At 38.3% G+C, this 19374-nt stretch overlaps 2 protein-coding genes across 14 annotated transcripts; one reads left to right on the top strand and one right to left on the bottom strand.

Moving 5' to 3' along the window:
- Positions 1-967: 967 nt before the first annotated feature.
- On the bottom strand, positions 968-6548 carry LOC105222373 (protein FAM151B). 10 transcript variants are annotated; one of them, XM_011199672.4, is made up of 6 exons: positions 6401-6521; positions 5622-5719; positions 2245-2505; positions 1872-2113; positions 1549-1761; positions 968-1476 (listed from the first exon to the last, which is right to left on the bottom strand). In XM_011199672.4, exons 2-6 carry the CDS (start codon positions 5683-5685, stop codon positions 1114-1116), a joined length of 1143 nt encoding a protein of 380 aa, XP_011197974.2. In that variant the 5' UTR covers positions 5686-5719; positions 6401-6521; the 3' UTR covers positions 968-1113. The 10 variants fall into 10 exon arrangements, with proteins under 10 accessions (XP_011197974.2, XP_029404591.2, XP_049301960.1 ...); XM_029548731.2 differs by lacking the exon at positions 6401-6521 and adding an exon at positions 6357-6375; XM_049446003.1 differs by lacking the exon at positions 6401-6521 and adding an exon at positions 6162-6272.
- Positions 6549-7539: 991 nt separating this feature from the next.
- LOC105222371 (target of rapamycin) lies at positions 7540-18166 on the top strand. 4 transcript variants are annotated; one of them, XR_007423057.1, is made up of 7 exons: positions 7540-8171; positions 8251-8468; positions 8533-9099; positions 9164-10374; positions 10653-12558; positions 12668-16152; positions 17853-18166. XR_007423057.1 is itself a non-coding variant. In XM_019989022.3 (7 exons), exons 2-7 carry the CDS (start codon positions 7946-7948, stop codon positions 15920-15922), a joined length of 7383 nt encoding a protein of 2460 aa, XP_019844581.1. In that variant the 5' UTR covers positions 7556-7636; positions 7789-7945; the 3' UTR covers positions 15923-16399.
- The last annotated feature ends 1208 nt before the right edge of the window (positions 18167-19374 follow it).

The following is a 19374-nucleotide window of genomic DNA, read 5'->3' as shown; positions in this document are numbered from 1 at the left end:
TCATAGATTTTTAACTACCTTCGCGCGAAGCTGTCCTCCAGCTGGCTCTATATAAGTGAAGCAGGCACAGTGCCTGGCCAGTGCTTAGGTGACATTCGCGCCGCGATGAGATGTGTTTCGAAAGTCACGAGGCAAATGCGCGCGAAGTTGTCCGCCAGCTGCCTCTATATAAGTGAAGCAGGCACAGTGCCTGGCCAGTGCTTAGGCGACATTCGCGCCGCGATGAGATGTGATTTGAAAGTCACGAGGCAATGCGTGGGCGAATCTGGCGCTAGCTGGCTCTATATAAATGAAGCAGACGCACTACCGGGTCAGTGCTTGGGGGACATTCGCGACGCGATAAGATGTGATTGGAAAGTCACGAGGCAATGCTGTCCGCCAGCTGGCTCTATATAAGTGAAGCAGGCACAGTGCCTGGCCAGTGCTTAGGTGACATTCGCGCCGCGATGAGATGTGTTTCGAAAGTCACGAGGCAAATGCGCGCGAAGCTGTCCGCCAGCTGGCTCTATATAAGTCAAGCAGGCACAGTGCCTGGCCAGTGCTTAGGTGACATTCGCGCCGCGATGAGATGTGAGTTGAAAGTCACGAGGCAATGCGTGCGCGAAGCTGGCCACCAGCTGACTCTATATAAGTGAAGCAGGCACAGTGCCTGGCCAGTGTTGGGGGACATTCGCGACGCGATGAGATGTGATTTGAAAGTCACGAGGCAATGCGCGCGCGAAGCTGTCCGCCAGCTGGCTCTATATAAGTCAAGCAGGCACAGTGCCTGGCCAGTGCTTAGGCGACTCTCGCGCAGCGATGAGATGTGATTTGAAAGTCACGAGGCAATGCGCGCGAAGCTGTCCGCCAGCTGGCTCTATATAAGTGAAGCAGGCATACTGCCTGGCCAGTGCTAGGGTGACATTCGCGCCGCGATGTGATTTATTTTTATGACTTTTTTTATATGATTTAGATGATAAATGCTCAGTTTTAATTTTAAATGCATACTATTTATTTACAATAAAGATTTGTCTTTAATTTGCTGAATATTCAACTGTCAGAGTTTCGAACTTCGAACTTTCCAAACTACCATGTTTTCCAACTCCCGAAAATTTGTCCACTGATTAAAAAAACTTACAACCTAATGCGATTCAGCCACATGCTGGTCAAATACAAGCAGGCGCTGACAACACTGAAACTGAGCAAAGACGGCAATCTGCTGGAGGCATTGCCAGTTTCCCCGCGTTCCAATTCCAATTGATCGGCTAAATCCGCCGGTACGTCCAAATAGACGCGTTCAAAACCAAACGAGAAAATGAGCTGCCGTAACTTCGGCACATCAACGAAATCACCAGCCGATGACCAAATGGTGAGTGAGCTTTCGTTAGTCTCATTCACAGCAGCCACCAGCGCATGCAGTTGTTCCAAACTGTTGGCGGCAATGCCAGCGCGCACGGGGAATGTGATTGGATGTTGTTTGGCGGTTACATTGTTATTCTAATCAAGTAAAAAAAGAAAAGAAAAAAATTGCTTGCTAACAGCAGCAATATGGTAGCAAATAGTACTTACTTTGATTGCAAGCAGCATTTCATCGATTTGCTGCTCCGTGTAGGCACCGTCTGTGAAATTGGCACCCCATCGTGTTGTCCAACCAATCGAGAGCACGGCTGATTCGAATTTCGCAGCGCCAGCGAAAAACCGCTCCGGATCAACCGGTACGGTGCTGGTCTGATTGACAGGTCCGCGTATTATGTCCGCATTCAGCCAAACGGGTTGGGTCATCTAAGCGATACGCAATCAAAAAATAATAATTAACCTCCAAATAATCACTGATAATTGGGCCAGTTGATTACTGTTCCGCGTAAAATTTCGAATTGACATTGTCCACTTACCAACGGTATCAGTTCACTTAGAATATTCAGCGAGCCCTCAAACACTTCGATGGACTTGAAGTCCAATTTGACACCCTTCGCATCCTCGTCATGCGCCTCATTGTGCTCCAAAATGCTCAACATGAATTCAGTCAATGAGAGATCCGAGGAATTGGCTGGCGGGTGCGCCATCACCGGCAAATCGTCACCAGTGTTGTTAAGCTTGCCGAGCACAATGTCCGCCTCAATCATATTAATGTCACCTGGAAACGCATTTATACAACCACATCAAATACAAAACAAAAGCCACGTGTGCGTATAAGCAACTAAATGATGTGTTGTTACGTATACGTCATGTTGACTGCGTACAAAAAATGCACTTCATGCTACTCACTGTTGAGCGCCTCGCTCAGCTCTTGCTGACTATTAACCGCATGCGCCCACGTGATGGCGGTGAGATTGGCTTTATCGCTGAGTGTCATTTTGATTATTAGCGACTGGTTATATAAATTCAATTGTGTTGCATTGGCGTTAAAATCACTGTCTTTATCAATCGGCAGAATGTGGTAGGAGTGGAAATTGTTGTTGCTTACGCCATTCTGCATTTGAAATGCGGGTGTAGCACTTACATAAACATTGTGATTGTTGTTAAAAGCTATAAAAATTTGTAAGTCCAACTTTAAGTTTTATTTCGGATCTAATATCCTATACAGTGGTGGACATATTATTGAGAACACCAATTGGACAACGTACAAAACATAAAATTAGATGAAAATTATATTATTTGATGCTAGTTAATGGAAAATAACGAATTTTTTATTAGGGCTGATAAACATAGATTTTCCTTGAGAACCGCTAACCAACATCATATAAAAGCGAATATCAATATTAATTTAGTGAAAAAGTAGATATATTTCCTATGACAAATGTGCTTGCGAAAAATGCTTAGACGAATTCATAAATGGATTTTCGTAAACTTCTGAAATTATTAAATGATGTACGAGTTGATGGTCGCAATCGAAAAAAAGAAACCCGGTCTTCTTGGAAGTGACTTCTTTTTCTGTTGTTTTATTTTATTTTATTTTTTTTTTAACAGCAGCTCATTTATTAATAAAAGAAGCGACTTCAGCGTGCTATACATTTTTGTTGTAAAGGTTCGGGGACGACATCTAATAATTATTATTAATTATTAAGTATATAAGTCGATAGGGAAGAGGTTTAGCTTGAATCAGCGTAAGTATCAGCGGTAAAGCAGAGCAATTCGAAACACCATTAAGACGTTACAGAATCGTCTTGGACTACATTTCAGGCGAACGGCCGATGCTAATGGCAGAGCCGACTTTTCAAAGTGGCTGTTTTTCACTCGATAGCTTGTTCATTCATCTTTGACAACCGAGGCAACGTGTAAAAAATAATTAGCAAAAAGGCATTTGCATCTCTGGAAGACTGAAGAGATTATGTTAACTACCGGAACTAAAAACACGTGAAAATACTTATGAACTACAAAATCAATGATGCTTAGACTTATAATACAGTGCGGGCTATATGTAGTATGGAATAAATCGACTGCATTTTTTATTTTTTATTTATTAAAAAATACCTTCACCCCTCTGCAAAGACTCAATATTTCACAATTTGAAAGAATGGAAACCCCGAAAACTTCGTTCAAATTTGCATTATAATCAAAAATAATCTCTCGATGATGGTAATTCTAAAAGACAATCAGCACTAAGCAGTTGTCTTTAAATAAAAATATAAAAATAAAAATATAAAAATAAAAATATTTTCAAAGAAAGAATTGGTTTAAATTGTTGACTACCTAATAAGCTGTCTACCCTCTACACAATAGTTGGCAAATATGGGCAATACTCTACAAAAACCGAATATACTGCATACATACATGTATGTATATATATGTATGGGAATAGGTTGCCCATGAAACTGAATTTTCTCTCCGCCTTCGTATTGTTCATTTTACAACTATTGTCAGTGTCACTTGAAAGTATCTTAATTGCATTCATTTCACATTTATTGTTGCAAAGCGCACACACACACATACTCGTAATCATACGTCTAAATACATGTGAAAATGTAATCACCTCAGCTGCTTAAAAACGATGCGGTATGCAATTTCTACCTAAGCGGGAACACAATAATTGCCGGCCGTCACCTGGCAGCGAGCATGTAAGGGCAGTGTGCGAAACAAAGGGGTGAATTTTCCAGCTGTCAGGTGGAAAAGTAATGCTCTTTGCCGTTTATTTCCAAACCAAAAACGAACAGCTGTTTGCTTTTTACAAATACCCGGCATATACCACCTATAGAAGAAGATGCACTGCAGGAAAATGTGAAGGGATGAGAAAAAGGTAGTGTTCAGAGATTACTGCAATTATTTTTAATTTGTACTAAATGAGGGTCATTCAAAATATTTCGTACTTAATGTTAAGAGTACGATTGCTGTAAGGACATTAAATAATATAGAGCTATAGAGATAGTTATTTCCTCAACTGCTTAGAATGATGAAAGTATATAAATATAAATTAATCAATAAAAAATTGTATAATACTTGTATATTTCTAATTTGACACTATTTGACCCATAAGCTCACAAATATAATGCGAATGATCCAAACAATATCGAAAATAAAAAAAATCACTGGTGATATCCGGAGGAGCTAATTTACCACATTTGATATCTCAACGACTAGCGAATAAAATTAACTAGTTGAAGACTACAGCAGGGAGTGTCAAGAAGCAGGTGAATTTCCCGACAGGGCACGTAAATATGTATATAATAACAAAAATGTTGTTAAATGAAAAATGACTTTGTCTACAGGGATCACATTATAGAGTCGTGCAAACAAAATTGAAAAAGATATAACCAATGAGTAAGTGTTTCTTTACTTATCTAAAACATAAATACAAAAATTTACTATTAAGTTAGTGAGTTGGAACTATATTTAATTTTTTTTACAGTTACATTATATACATACATATAGGACATACTAGGGTGGGTAAAAACAAATATTTTTTCACTTGGCATAGGCCCTTTTAAGACAGTCTCTCAAAGCATGAGCTCTTAATTATAACGAAAAGGTGCTCCTAATGACATATTTAAAAGATATTAAAGGTTGAAGACCTCCACTCGATTGGAGACATCAGGTGGAGAAGGACCCGGCTGCAAATCTCGAAAAGAAGAAACGACTGGCGCGCTGTTGTTAACTCGACTATAACCGCGTACACGGTGTCTACAACAATAAAGAAGAAAAAGTTTGAAGTTTGGTTATTTTAAGGTAATTTTTTTTCTGACGAATTTTATAACTCAATGAACAAAAAATCATTCAAAATTTGCCAAACTAATAGATTTGTAGGAAATTTACAGTTAATGAAAAAATCATAATATACCATTTTTGAAGAGCACCCAATTTCTTACAAAACCTATGAAAAGAAGTATTTATTAAAGAAGTTGGAAGCGAGTTTTTTCTAACTGATAATTAAAAAAAAGCGAAAACTGCCCATTTTTCTGAGCACCAATTTTTTTTTACCCACCCTAATACATACATATACACTAAATATACACTAGGTAAGAACATTCATAGATACACGTATGTATGTAGAAAGCTTTGCGCACAGAATATTTACAAAACAGAAAAGCAATAATATCTTAGTAAACACATTTACAGTTTTACGCGTTGTTGTTGTATACATTTGCATGTTTACTTTATTAGCGATATATCTAATTGATAATAATAGCAAAAAATAAAATTTACTTTACCAAATACAAGCAGTGCAGTTAGATACAAATACACGCTGTTGCGGGTTTCAAGGTGCGGAAACATATTTATGCTAAAAGATTTGTGGCTAAAATTTTTTCTACATGAGGAAAAAGTTTTAGACAAAAAGAAAATAAAAAGCGGATAAATATTAGTGCAAGATACATACATATATGCACATATATAAATATACAACAAAATTATGATTTCAATAAAATCAGATATATAAAAATAGTAGTATTTTTAAACAATAATACAAATTTAATTAAAAAAAAGTTTAAATTATTTAAATTTAAAAAAATAAATCTAGCTCTTTTCCATGTTGAACGAATAATTTAATTAACTCCGTGAGCACATAGCCATAACGCATTCATATTATGATTTCACCAACAGCAAACACTTTCAATTTACCACTGAAAACACCGCTTATTAATTAAATTTTTTATGTAAATTCAATTAGCATGCACTGGGCGGTGTATTTTTCAAACAAATAAATATCTAAGTTTTCATTTAAGTACATACTGTGTATGTATTAGTAATACAATTTGAAAACACTTAGCCACACGCTGGTCATTGAGCCGACACGGCTAGCCCACTACACTCATTCAACCTTTGTTCGACTTTCATTTGCCAATATATGCACACATATGTACATATGTACATATACATGTGTAAATACATATATGAACTACTCCAGTTTATATATAAGATTAAACGCGTTTTATTAATTAATACACCTTTAGTTATGGAATTATTTTTGGTTAATAAATTTTCAACTAACTTCAACAAATTGTTCACTCTCTCGCCTTGCTGATTACGACGAAACCACCCTTGTGATTGGAAAGTTGGCGCACAATTGAATTTGTATACTATTTGCGAAATTTTTCCAAGTCTAGCCGGCAGCAATCCATTTGTGTGCTCTTCGCACCAATATATTCTCTTTTAAATTTGCTCTTGCGCGGTGTTTTTGTATTTTTGTTTTGATCCTTAAACGAAACATTTGGTTAATACACAGATCGATTTATTTGGCTAACAAAGGTCAATAAAGCGATTAAATTTATTATTAAAGATTAGAGATATTTGAGTTCGTTTAGGTATGTATTTATGATATTGTTTATAGATTAGTTTATAGTTTACTACAATTGTGATAACAAATAAAAATTCCAAAATCGAATAAAAATAGAAAAAATCTATAAGATGCTTCATAAAAAGAAAAAAATAACTTATACATCGATCAGTTTGGTAGTGATATATAGTAAAACTAAGCAATTTCTTCGGACATTGCACAGCTGCTTTGCTTCATGCGCCATGCCAAATTTCATGAAGATATCTTGTCAAATGAAGATATTTTCCTTACAACCACTTCATTCAATTCAGTTTGTATACAGCTACTGTATGCCATTCCGACAAATGTACAGCTTCTTGGAGAGAAAAAGTCGTGCGTGAAATGTCAGATCGATATCTCAAAAACTAGTTCGCGTATATACAAAGAGACGGACATGGCGAAACCGACCCATGTCGTCATGCTGATCATGTACATAATATATATTTTACAGAGTCTTCGACGTTTATTTATTGCTCTTATAAATTGCATGTCAAAATTAATATACATACATACATGTACCTTATTCAGGCTATAAAAAATTTAATTGGCGCATTTTAGTACCTAAACACATACATCCATTCGACAACCACAATTTTTGAACACACTGTATTATTGCTTTCCCTCATCTCCCATTCATCATACATTTCATTCATGAATCAAAATACACATTGTTTTTTACAATTTCTGCCATTCTCGTTTAATTCGCGTCTCGCCGAGTTGGGGGAAAAAAAGTTTTGTTTACATCGAATTCGCTTATTTTATGCGGCATTTCGCCGTGATTTTTGTTTTTACGCACTAGTACGGCGAATTTATAGACATTTCAGTTGACAAGTGAGCCAGACAGATAAAACTGTGTAAAATTCAGTCGTACTGTGAAAATATTGTGAAAAACCTAATATAAATATAATAATAGTAATATAATTATATAGTGAAGTGATTTTTTAATAAGAAGCAGTTGTAAACAAACTGCTACAGCTTAACTAAAACTTTTAGTAATATATATAATGAAATAAACGGTGTAGTAGTAAATTTCAATATACGCTCTTCTACTTAACCTCAAATAGCATGTATGTATGAGGAACTCCATGAGACACCACATCTACTATACGATGCATCACTAGTTGGGAGACCAAGAGATACTTTGCCGGAAAAGTTAATAGTTGCTTGAATAAAACTAATATTTACTCTAACGACTGGTAGTAATAAGTAGCATCTGTAAAAATGTCGACTGCAGCGCTTGTGCAGCAATTCGTTGCTGGTCTCAAGTCGCGTAATCGCAATGTGCAAAACAAAGCAGCACAAGATTTGTTCATGTACGTAAAAACGGAACTGCGTGAAATGTCCCAGGAGGATCTGGTAGCCTTCTTCGATGATTTCAACCATCAAATTTTCAGCATGGTGAATTCTGCCGATATAAACGACAAAAAAGGCGCTGTACTGGCTATAAGTGCGTAGTAACTTACAACCTATATATATATATATATATATATGCTTTTCTCTAACCATGTTCTATACTTCAATTACAGAATGTTTAATCAGTGGCGATGTAGTAAATACAATGAAGCGTATTTCACCTTATTACAATCATTTGCGTACGCTGTTGCCTTCAAACGACACTACTGTAATGGAGATTGCAGCGCGCACATTGGTCAAACTGGCTAACTTGCCTGGATCAAAAGGCGCTGAATCTATTGATTTTGATATAAAGCGTGCATTCGAGATGTTGAGCGGTGATCGACAAGAGGTACGCTGCTACACTTTTTATTTGCATTCTATAGCAAGTAGTAATAAATATTATTCAATTTCAGTATCGCCGTCATGCTGCAGTTTTTATACTACGTGAGCTCGCTATAGCCATGCCAACATATTTTTATCAACAAATTTCCACATTTTTTGATAATATTTTTAACGCAATATTCGATCCGAAAGCAGCTATTCGTGAATCGGCTGGCGAAGCCTTACGCGCCGCACTTATTGTAACTTCACAACGTGAAAGTACCAAACAATCAACTGAGCCACAGTGGTATAAAACTTGCTACCAAGAGGCAAGCGCTAGTTTTGTAGCCGAACCAACTGGCACAAAAGATCAAAAAGGCATGACACGTGATGATTGCATTCATGGCGGCCTGATAATTTTGAATGAACTCTTCCGTTGTTCACATGCCGCTTGGGAGCGTCGTTATGCAACGTTGAAGTCGCTTCTGCCCGATGCACAACACAATAAATTTGGCGAAGTTATACACTCCGGCTCAGTTGGCAGTCAACTAACCACCTTAGTGCCTCGCTTGAAAGCACCTTTTATAAGTAAGCTAGGTTCCACACACATGCATTTGGATCACGATGCACAACACGGCGGTACACATAAATTTTCATCGGTAAGCATTTATGGATGTGTAGTAGTAAAATAAATGTTTTTATACAATATATAACATATTTTAGGCTACCGTGCTGGAGTCTGCATATTCACGTGAGATACTCACAGAAAATTATATAAACATTTGCGATAATGTGCTGGAACAGCGCACTTCGAAGTCACCTTATGTGCAGCAAGCGCTCTTACATATACTACCACGCCTCGCGGCCTTCAATCGCGAAGTATTCGTACAACGTTATTTGCAGGAATGCGTTAGTCACCTACTCAGCATTGTGCCACGTAAAGAAAAGGATCGCAACATTGCTTATGTAACTATTGGTTACATAGCTGTAGCCGTGGAGCGCGACATTGACAAGCATTTACGAACAATTATGTGCGCCATCAAAATAGCTTTACCACCAAAAATTACGCCAAGCAAGCGTAAAGCAGCCATTGACCCAGCAATTTTCCACTGTATAACATTGCTAGCGCACGCCGTCAAATCCGGCATAACAGAGGATGTGCGTAATATACTGGAGCAAATGTTTTTCAGTGGTCTCTCACCCGCTTTAACCGTTTGCTTGCGTGAACTCGCCGAAAATGTACCACATTTAAAGTCGGCCATTGCTGAAGGGCTCATACGTGTGCTCTCGCAAGTACTTATGAACAAACCACTGGCCATACCCTATCAAACACTTGCCACCATACCATTAGATCCATCGATTAATCTGCAACATGATGTGCCAACGGTGGTGTTGGCACTCAAAACGCTCGGCAGTTTCAATTTCGAAGAACAGAATATGTTAGATTTTGTACAACGTTGCGCCGACCATTTTATTAATCACGATCAGCAGGAGATACGTTTAGAGGCTGTACAGACGTGTACACGTCTATTAAAACTCGCCGTACAGTCTGCCGATAGCACAGAGAGTTCAAATACACTTAGCGAAACCGTGTCGCATGTCATCGAAAGACTGCTAATTGTCGCCATCACTGATATGGATTGCAATGTGCGTATACGCATACTGCGTTCGTTGGATGAAACCTTCGATGCTGAGTTGGCGCAACCCGAATCGCTAAGTGCACTGTTTATAACATTGAATGATGAGATTTTCGAAATACGCGAATTGGCTATGGTGACCGTCGGTCGGCTATCTGCCATGAATCCAGCCTATGTTATGCCTAAGTTGCGTAAAATTATGATACAACTTTTGACCGAATTGGAGCACTCTGGTATGAGTCGAAATAAGGAACAGAGCGCCAGGATGTTGGATCACTTGATAATCAGTACACCTAGGTTAGTGCGTAGGGGCGAAAACTAACTAGATTTACGAGGTGTGTTCAGAAAATAACAGAAATTTTAAAATTTCGAGTTTCCTTTTTCGGCAGATATGGCTCCGTGTGACTTTTTTAGAATGAATATTTTGTTTTTCCAAACAAAACGAAATTCCTCTTAGTTTTTGAACACACCTCGTATATAAAATCTTTAGCCAAAAACATGTTTTTAACCGTTATACCCCTAAAAAATATAATAAAAGCAATCTGTAATAATTAATCTCTTCTCATATTTTACAGATTGATTTCATCTTACATGCATCCCATACTCACCATACTTGTACCGAAGTTACGTGAAGCCGATCCCAACCCAGGCGTTATATTGAATGTTTTGCGCGCAATCGGCGACTTAGCCGAAGTGAATGGCGGTTCCAACGAAATGGAAATGTGGGCCGACGATTTATTGTCAATTCTTCTAGAAATGCTGGGCGACGCTGGTAGTCCGGAAAAACGTGGCGTGGCACTTTGGACACTCGGCCAACTGATAAGCGCCACTGGTCGTGTAGTCACACCCTATCACAAGTATCCCGGTCTGATTGACATACTTATAAATTTTTTGAAAACGGAACAACGCCGCTCCATACGTCGTGAAACCATACGCGTACTCGGTTTATTGGGCGCAATGGATCCGTATAAGCATAAAATGAATAAAGGTCTAATTGATAGTCAAAAGGATAGTGTGCTCATTTCGTTGAGTGATTTCAAAATGGATGAGAATCAAGATATTTCCACAGCCGAATTACTTGTGAACATGAGTAATGTACTCGACGAATACTATCCAGCCGTCGCGATTGCCGCGCTGATGCGCATATTGCGCGATCCCACACTCAGCAGTCGTCACACCAGCGTCGTACAGGCCATTACTTTCATATTTAAGAGTCTCGGTATTAAGTGTGTGCCTTATTTGGCACAAGTGTTGCCCAGTTTACTGGAGAATGTACGTACGGCCGATATCAATTTGCGTGAATTTCTCTTCCAGCAATTGGCCATATTGGTGCAGATTGTTAAGCAGCACATCATCAGCTATATGAGTGACATTTTTAAGCTCATTAAAGAGTTCTGGACGGTCTATACGACGTTACAGTTGACACTGATCAACTTGATTGAGCAAATCGCCTTGGCTTTGGGCTGTGAATTTCGCAATTACCTATCAGAATTGATACCGCAAATTTTGCGTGTGCTGCAGCATGACACCTCCAAAGACCGTGCGGTAACCAAGCGTTTGCTACAGGCTTTGCAAAAGTTCGGCAATACTTTGGATGATTATCTGCATTTGATTGTACCGCCCATTGTGAAGCTCTTTGATGCGCCATACGTGCCGCAACAAGTCTCGCTGGTGGCTTTAGAAACCATCGATCATCTCGCATGGATACTTGACTTTACCGACTTCTCATCACGTATCATACATCCGTTGGTGCGCGTCCTGGAGGCCGAACCGGAGCTGCGCGAACAAGCCATGTCCACACTTTGCTCAGTGGTCATACAATTGGGGAAGAAGTATCTGGTCTTTGTGCCACTGGTCGAACGCACCATTACTAAGCATCGCATTGTCGACTCGAAATATGAAAAACTTTTGACGAAAATACAAAGTAACACCACTATGTGCCTGGACGATGAGTTCCATATGCGACAGACCAAATTTAAATCCACCGAATTAGTTGCGCCCAACAGCGGCGGCAATTTCGCTATGAAACGACTCATCGTTTCCACAAGTAATTTACGTGCTGCCTGGCAGGTGACACGGCGTGTCTCCAAAGACGATTGGGTCGAATGGCTGAAACGTCTATCAATCGGTTTGTTGAAGGAATCACGTTCGCAGGCTTTGCGCGCCTGTCACGTGCTTGCTCAAGATTATGATAAACTACTACGTGATCTATTCAATGCGGCTTTCATCTCATGTTGGACTGAACTCTTGCAGGAGCATAAGAACGAGCTCACACAATCGCTTATACAAGCATTGCAAGTGACTGATATGCCGGAAATCACACAAACCATTTTGAATTTAGCCGAATTTATGGAGCATTGTGACACGGACCCAATACCAATAGAGACCAAACTGCTGGGTACACGTGCTATGGCGTGTCGCGCATACGCTAAAGCTTTACGTTACAAAGAAGAAGAATTCCAAACGCATAAAGATCCGCAGGTGGGTAATATAGGTTAGGTTAAACTGAGTTCAATTTACACCAAAACTCGTAAAAACCTCGAAATTTTTTTGATTACCTCAAAATTTATGTTTCTCATTTACACCACAGGTGCTTGAGTCACTGATCCTCATCAACAACAAGCTACAACAGAAGGAAGCCGCTGAGGGCCTACTAACCACCTATCGCAACGCCAGCAATGAGTTCAAAGTACAAGGACGTTGGTATGAGAAATTGCACAACTGGGAGCAAGCGCTGAAACACTATTCCGGCAATCTAAAGGATAACAGTAATGATCTGGAGGCACGTTTGGGACACATGCGTTGCTTAGAGGCATTAGGCGAGTGGTCTGAGCTCAGCTCTGTGGCCAAACAAGAGTGGGACAATCTGGGTCGTGACGCCAGATCACGTGCTGGTCCCTTGGCGGCAGTTGCTGCATGGGGTCTGCAAGATTGGGAGGCGATGCAGGAATATGTGCGCTGCATACCGGAGGAAACGCAAGATGGCAGCTTCTATCGCGCCGTGCTTGCCGTACATAATGAAGATTTCGAAACGGCACAACGCTTAATTGATGGCACACGCGATTTGCTCGACACCGAGCTCACCTCCATGGCCGGTGAGTCGTACGAACGTGCCTATGGCGCCATGGTTTGCGTACAGATGTTGGCCGAATTGGAGGAGGTTATACAATATAAACTGATACCAGAACGCCGCGAACCGTTGAAGAGTATGTGGTGGAAACGTTTACAGGGCGGTCAACGTTTGGTCGAAGACTGGCGTCGCATCATACAGGTGCACTCATTGGTTGTGCGTCCGCAGGAAGATGTACACACTTGGCTGAAATACGCCAGTCTGTGTCGCAAATCCGGTTCGCTGCATTTATCGCACAAAACGCTCGTCATGCTGCTGGGCACCGATCCATCCACACAACCCAAAGAGCAATTGCCTTACAATCAGCCTCAAGTCACATATGCCTACACCAAGCATATGGCCGCTGCAGAGAACATGCAAGGCGCCTACGAGCAACTCAGTTGTTTTGTCAATGCTTTCCAAGCAAAGTTGAACTGCATCGGTCCAGAGGAAGCAGCGAAACAAGATCATCGCTTATTAGCGCGCTGCTATCTACGGCTCGGCAAGTGGCAAAACAAATTGCAGAGCTCGCTGGAACCGGAAATCGTGCAAGGCGCTTTAGATTGTTTCGAGAAGGCGACTGAAAATGATCCCACCTGCTACAAAGCGTGGCATCTATGGGCGTACATGAACTTCAAAGTGGTGCAAGCGCAGAAACAACAACTCGATAAGCTGGCGCACACCGCAACGAACGGCGACATATTGCAGGACAAAGAGAAACTTATCATTGAGCACGCCGTGCAGGCGGTCGATGGCTTCTTCCGTTCGATCAGCCTTATTAAAGGCAATTCGTTGCAAGACACACTCCGTCTGCTAACCCTCTGGTTCGATTATGGCCAGTATTCGGAAGTTTATGACGCTTTGCTAACCGGCATGAAGACAATTGAAATTAACACTTGGCTGCAAGTGATACCACAGCTAATAGCGCGCATTGACACCCATCGCAAGCTGGTCAATCAGTTGATACATCATCTGCTCATTGACATCGGCAAATATCATCCACAAGCTTTGGTCTATCCACTCACAGTGGCATCCAAGTCAGCATCGGTGGCGCGCAAAAACGCTGCCTTCAAAATACTGGAATCAATGCGTAAACACTACCCGACGCTGGTGCAGCAGGCCATGACGTGCAGCGAAGAGCTGATACGTGTCGCCATATTATGGCACGAACAATGGCATGAAGGACTGGAAGAGGCGTCGCGTCTTTACTTTGCCGATCGCAATGTAAAGGGAATGTTCGATATATTGGAGCCGTTACATGCGCTGCTTGCGCGTGGACCACAAACATTGAAGGAGACATCATTCTCACAAGCCTACGGTCGTGAGCTAACCGAAGCATACGAGTGGACTCAACGCTATAAAACATCATCCGTGTTGATGGACTTGGATCATGCTTGGGATATATATTATCATGTTTTCCAAAAGATATCACGTCAATTGCCGCAATTAACCTCACTTGAGCTGCCCTACGTCTCGCCCAAATTGATGACATGCAAAAATCTTGAGCTAGCCGTACCCGGTTCCTACAATCCCAACCAGGATTTGATACGTATCGATCATATCAAAACCAATCTGCAGGTGATCACTTCGAAGCAGCGTCCACGCAAGCTGTGTTTGCGCGGTTCCAACGGTAAGGACTATATGTATTTGCTGAAGGGACACGAAGATTTACGTCAAGATGAACGTGTTATGCAACTCTTCTCGCTGGTCAACACACTGCTACTAGACGATCCCGACACGTTCCGACGCAATTTGGCTATACAACGTTATGCCGTTATACCGTTGAGCACCAACTCGGGCCTCATCGGTTGGGTGCCGCATTGTGACACATTGCACACACTCATACGTGACTACCGTGACAAGCGAAAGATGCTACTAAATCAGGAACATCGTCTCATGTTGAGCGTATCACCCGATTATGATCATTTAACATTGATGCAAAAGGTCGAAGTGTTCGAGTGCGCACTGGCGCAAACACAGGGCGATGATTTGGCCAAATTGCTGTGGCTGAAGTCACCATCGTCCGAAGTGTGGTTTGAGCGTCGCACCAATTACACACGTTCACTCGCTGTTATGTCCATGGTGGGTTATATACTCGGCTTGGGCGATCGTCATCCCTCCAATCTGATGTTGGATCGCATGAGTGGCAAAATACTGCACATCGATTTCGGTGATTGCTTTGAAGTGGCAATGACGCGTGAGAAATTCCCCGAAAAGATACCTTTCCGACTGACACGCATGCTAATCAAAGCCATGGAGGTGACTGGCATTGAGGGTACCTATCGACGCACTTGTGAAAGTGTCATGTTGGTATTGCGACGCAACAAAGACTCACTAATGGCAGTGCTGGAAGCATTCGTCTACGACCCGCTGCTCAATTGGCGTTTACTCGATATGGACAAAAATCATCGCTCCAAATCGAATAACGATCCGGGCGGTTCCGGCATGGCGTTCGGTGGCGGCAATGGCAGTCTCAGCAACTCCGTCGAAGAACCACTTCTGCACAGTCAACTAATGAGTGCCAATCACCTGATGGGTGGCGCGCTAATGGTCGCCGACATAACAAACAGCAAGGCGAGCAAAGTTATCAAGCGTGTGCGCAGCAAATTGAATGGCACAGATTTCCAAACTCAAAATAGTGTGGCAGTGCCGCAACAAGTGGATCTGCTCATACAGCAGGCAACCAATAATGAAAATCTATGCCAGTGCTATATTGGCTGGTGCCCATTCTGGTAAAGAATAGCTAACGCTAATACTAATGTTAAAATATTTAAGAAATTTGGTGAAGAAAAAAGTTTATGGGAACACTAACAAAAATGTGTCACCAATGCAGCAAACTGTAGCATACTTTTTGGCGCAACATGCAATTGTACTGTCGAACATAGACGCATACATACATAGGTTTGAAAGTTGTACGCGAATTTGTTGTGTTTGGAGTAGTGTAGCTGCTTACACGTCGCTCAAAGGTATTAGAATAATTGAAATTTTACTTTACTTCCATTACATACATACCTACATATTTAAATACATTTTGAAAACGCTTTAAAGTTTCGAAAACCAATTTCTACTATAAAGTGCTTAAAGTGGACATGGCAGTCTAGCAATTATTTTTTAAGTAAACGTAAACATGTAATTTTAGCACTCGAAATCAGCAGTGAAAATAATAAATAAAATAATGGTATTTTTTCCATACCGAAAAAATTCTTGACAATATTTAAAAAAAATATCTTTTTTTCGTAGAATAAAAGTTGCTTTGACTTACTTTTTAATATTGGGTTGTGTACTTAAATGTTGCTTAGTAAGTGCATTTCGAAGCCAAATGCTTTAAACAACATTTTATGCAACGCTTTTAAGGTTATGTTCATTTTCGTTAATACAAAATTACACTTAATTGCGTTTTAGGCCTGAATTTGTAAAGTTTGCTTTATAAACGGTGTTTACTTGTTTACATACCTATAATAAAGAAGAAATATGTATGTAGTTTGTTGCTTAAAGAAATTAAAAGAAATAATTAAAAGCCATAATATGAATAATACTTCCGAGTAGAAGGTACGATGTAAAAAAATAGATTCAGTTTTTTTTTTTTAAGACTTTCACTTTTAAAGCCTGAAATTACTTGAGCGTTATTTCAGTTGAAGAGTTCCCTTAAATCGGTAAATTCGTAATTATTTACAGTTCTTATTAAATTGCTAATTTTTTTTATATTTTTTTTACATTAAAAACATCGTTAAAAATTTATTTGTAACCAAAATATTTTCCTAACCTCACTTTTTGTACAATTAAATTATAAGTGCTACCAATGGCTTGTTTACATATTTCACATAAATCTTTAGATTCTTTTTACGACTAAAAAAATAACAAAAAAAATCGTGTGGAAAACTGCCATGCCCACTTTAAATACTTTACTTCCTCAGAATTGTTTTCGAAACGTTATAATTTTTGGTTTGATGTATGTGGGGTTTTTGTTAAGATATCACTAATTTTCTTGGGACTATATTGAAGCTTCACTACCGAACACAGTGTAATTTTGTTTTGCAATTTTGTATTTTTTTTTTTTATTAAATTTTAAATTTTTTTTTTTAATTTTTTATTATTTTTTTTATTAAAATCTTTATTTTTTTTATTAAAATCTTTATTTTTTTTATTAAAATCTTTATTTTTTTTATTAAAATTTTTATTTTTTTTTATTTTTTTATTTATTAAAATTTTTATAATATTTTTTTAATATTATATAATTTTTTATGATTTTATAATTTATTTTATTTTTTAATTTTAATATTTTTTTTTTAATCTTATAATTTGTATTATACTTACAATTTGGTTTTAGTTAATTTTCTTATTTTATGATTTTTTTTTATAATTTTGTTATTTATTATGATGCTATTATTTAATTATTACTGTTTTTTATTTTTTATGATTTTAATTTTTTAAACTTAATTTATTTTTTTTTAATTTTTTATTGTATTATTATTTTATAATTTAATTTTTTATCTTTTGCTTTTTTTTATTTTTTATAATTTAATTATTTTTTTTACAATTTTATTATTATTTTTTATTTTTACCGTTTGAATTTGTAAAATTTCCGCTTCAATACATAATAATTTCCTTTTTCAGCTAGTAAATTGCCACCAAAGCGTGTAAACTTATAATTTTTCTGTATTTGTAGATTTGTTTTCAAGTCTTAACATAGTTTTCACGCCGTAGGACGCTGAAATAAAACTACTTAGATTTAAATAAATAGTAATTAATAATAACAAAAATAAAAAAAACACATGTAATTCGTTATTTCTAATCAAAATATTACTATACGTAATTTTATATACATACATACATATACGAGTGTACTTTATGCGCGCAAGAGTCCACGCGACAGACGCGCTCACTTAAGCATACATATTTTATAAGCATATTATGAAATAATAAAAGTGAAATAGAAATTAAAATTTAATAAACAATAAAAAACGTACATACATATGTGAAGAGTCTTGCGTTTTTTTTTACTGGTTCAAAACTATTTTTAGACGCGATGATATTGTTGATAATATAAAATTGCGACCGGCGCTTGGATTTGCTGATAAGCGACAATTAGTTTCAGTTTAACAGTGAATAGATTTTACAAAAAAAATATCACTCTATCTGTTTTTCTTTTTATTGTAGGGTTAGGGTTTATATACTAATACTGAAAGAAGGGCAAGGATTGGAGCTATATTTGTTAGGAGATATTTATATTTACTGATTATATTTATTAGAACTTCTTCTTTATTGACGTAGGTTTATTAGTACTACATATATTTATACTATATTTCTCAAGACAATCAACACAGAATCGTTGGCTTCAGTTTATTGCATTGCAGCTCTGTGCTAGACAGCCAGAGACACATTGACAATGCAACTTTTGTTCGAGCTACTTCCTGAAAAAATTATAAACATTTTGCATTATTTTTTACATAACTCATTTTTTCGCAAAATGTTAAAATCATTCGTCAAAATATGCGAAATATACATACATACATACGAAAACATACACATTATTTGTAAGCGTGGTGTGATATCGCATATGCTTCATGATATGCAGTCAACACTCAGCGCCTAAATGTAGGCAACAATATTTACTCTTAGTTGTTGTAGCGGCAGAAACCATGCCTGAAGAAATTTTGAGGAACAGAGCCGAGTTGACTGTCGTAGGACAAATAAAAATCTGGATGCGTTCCGGTTACTTAGACCCGACTGTCGGGGGAATAGTAACATTAAATGGTATGTGGATGCCATGCTCACACTTTATATGACTTCTGAGCGCCTGTTAGTGCTAGTTATTGCCGAGACATTAGAAAAAATTGCTTACTTTGCGGTAATAAGCCAAGACGTCCCACCTAGTTGTGACGATGCTGATAAATTTACTTGAACTGGAAACGAAAATGTATTTAAAAATCCGTTGTTTATGCTTTTTTGAACATCTTTTCAAGAACTTACGTTTTTATTTTATGCACGGCGGCAATGACGTCGCCATTTTATGCTAATATAGATAGCTTACAATTAATATTACTATTATTTTATGTAATTATGTAATTTCTGCTTTTATATATATGTACTTATATAGATGTATATATTAGTTATATATATATGCATTTATGTACTCATATATGTAAAAATTGTATTAAATCAAATATAGGCCATCGTATATTACGCAT

Source organism: Bactrocera dorsalis, chromosome 1, assembly GCF_023373825.1.
Source record: "Bactrocera dorsalis isolate Fly_Bdor chromosome 1, ASM2337382v1, whole genome shotgun sequence".
In the NCBI taxonomy this organism is placed as follows: domain Eukaryota; kingdom Metazoa; phylum Arthropoda; class Insecta; order Diptera; family Tephritidae; genus Bactrocera; species Bactrocera dorsalis.
The sequence above is the reverse complement of the archived record's forward strand: the minus strand, read 5'-3'. Positions and strand labels throughout refer to the sequence as shown.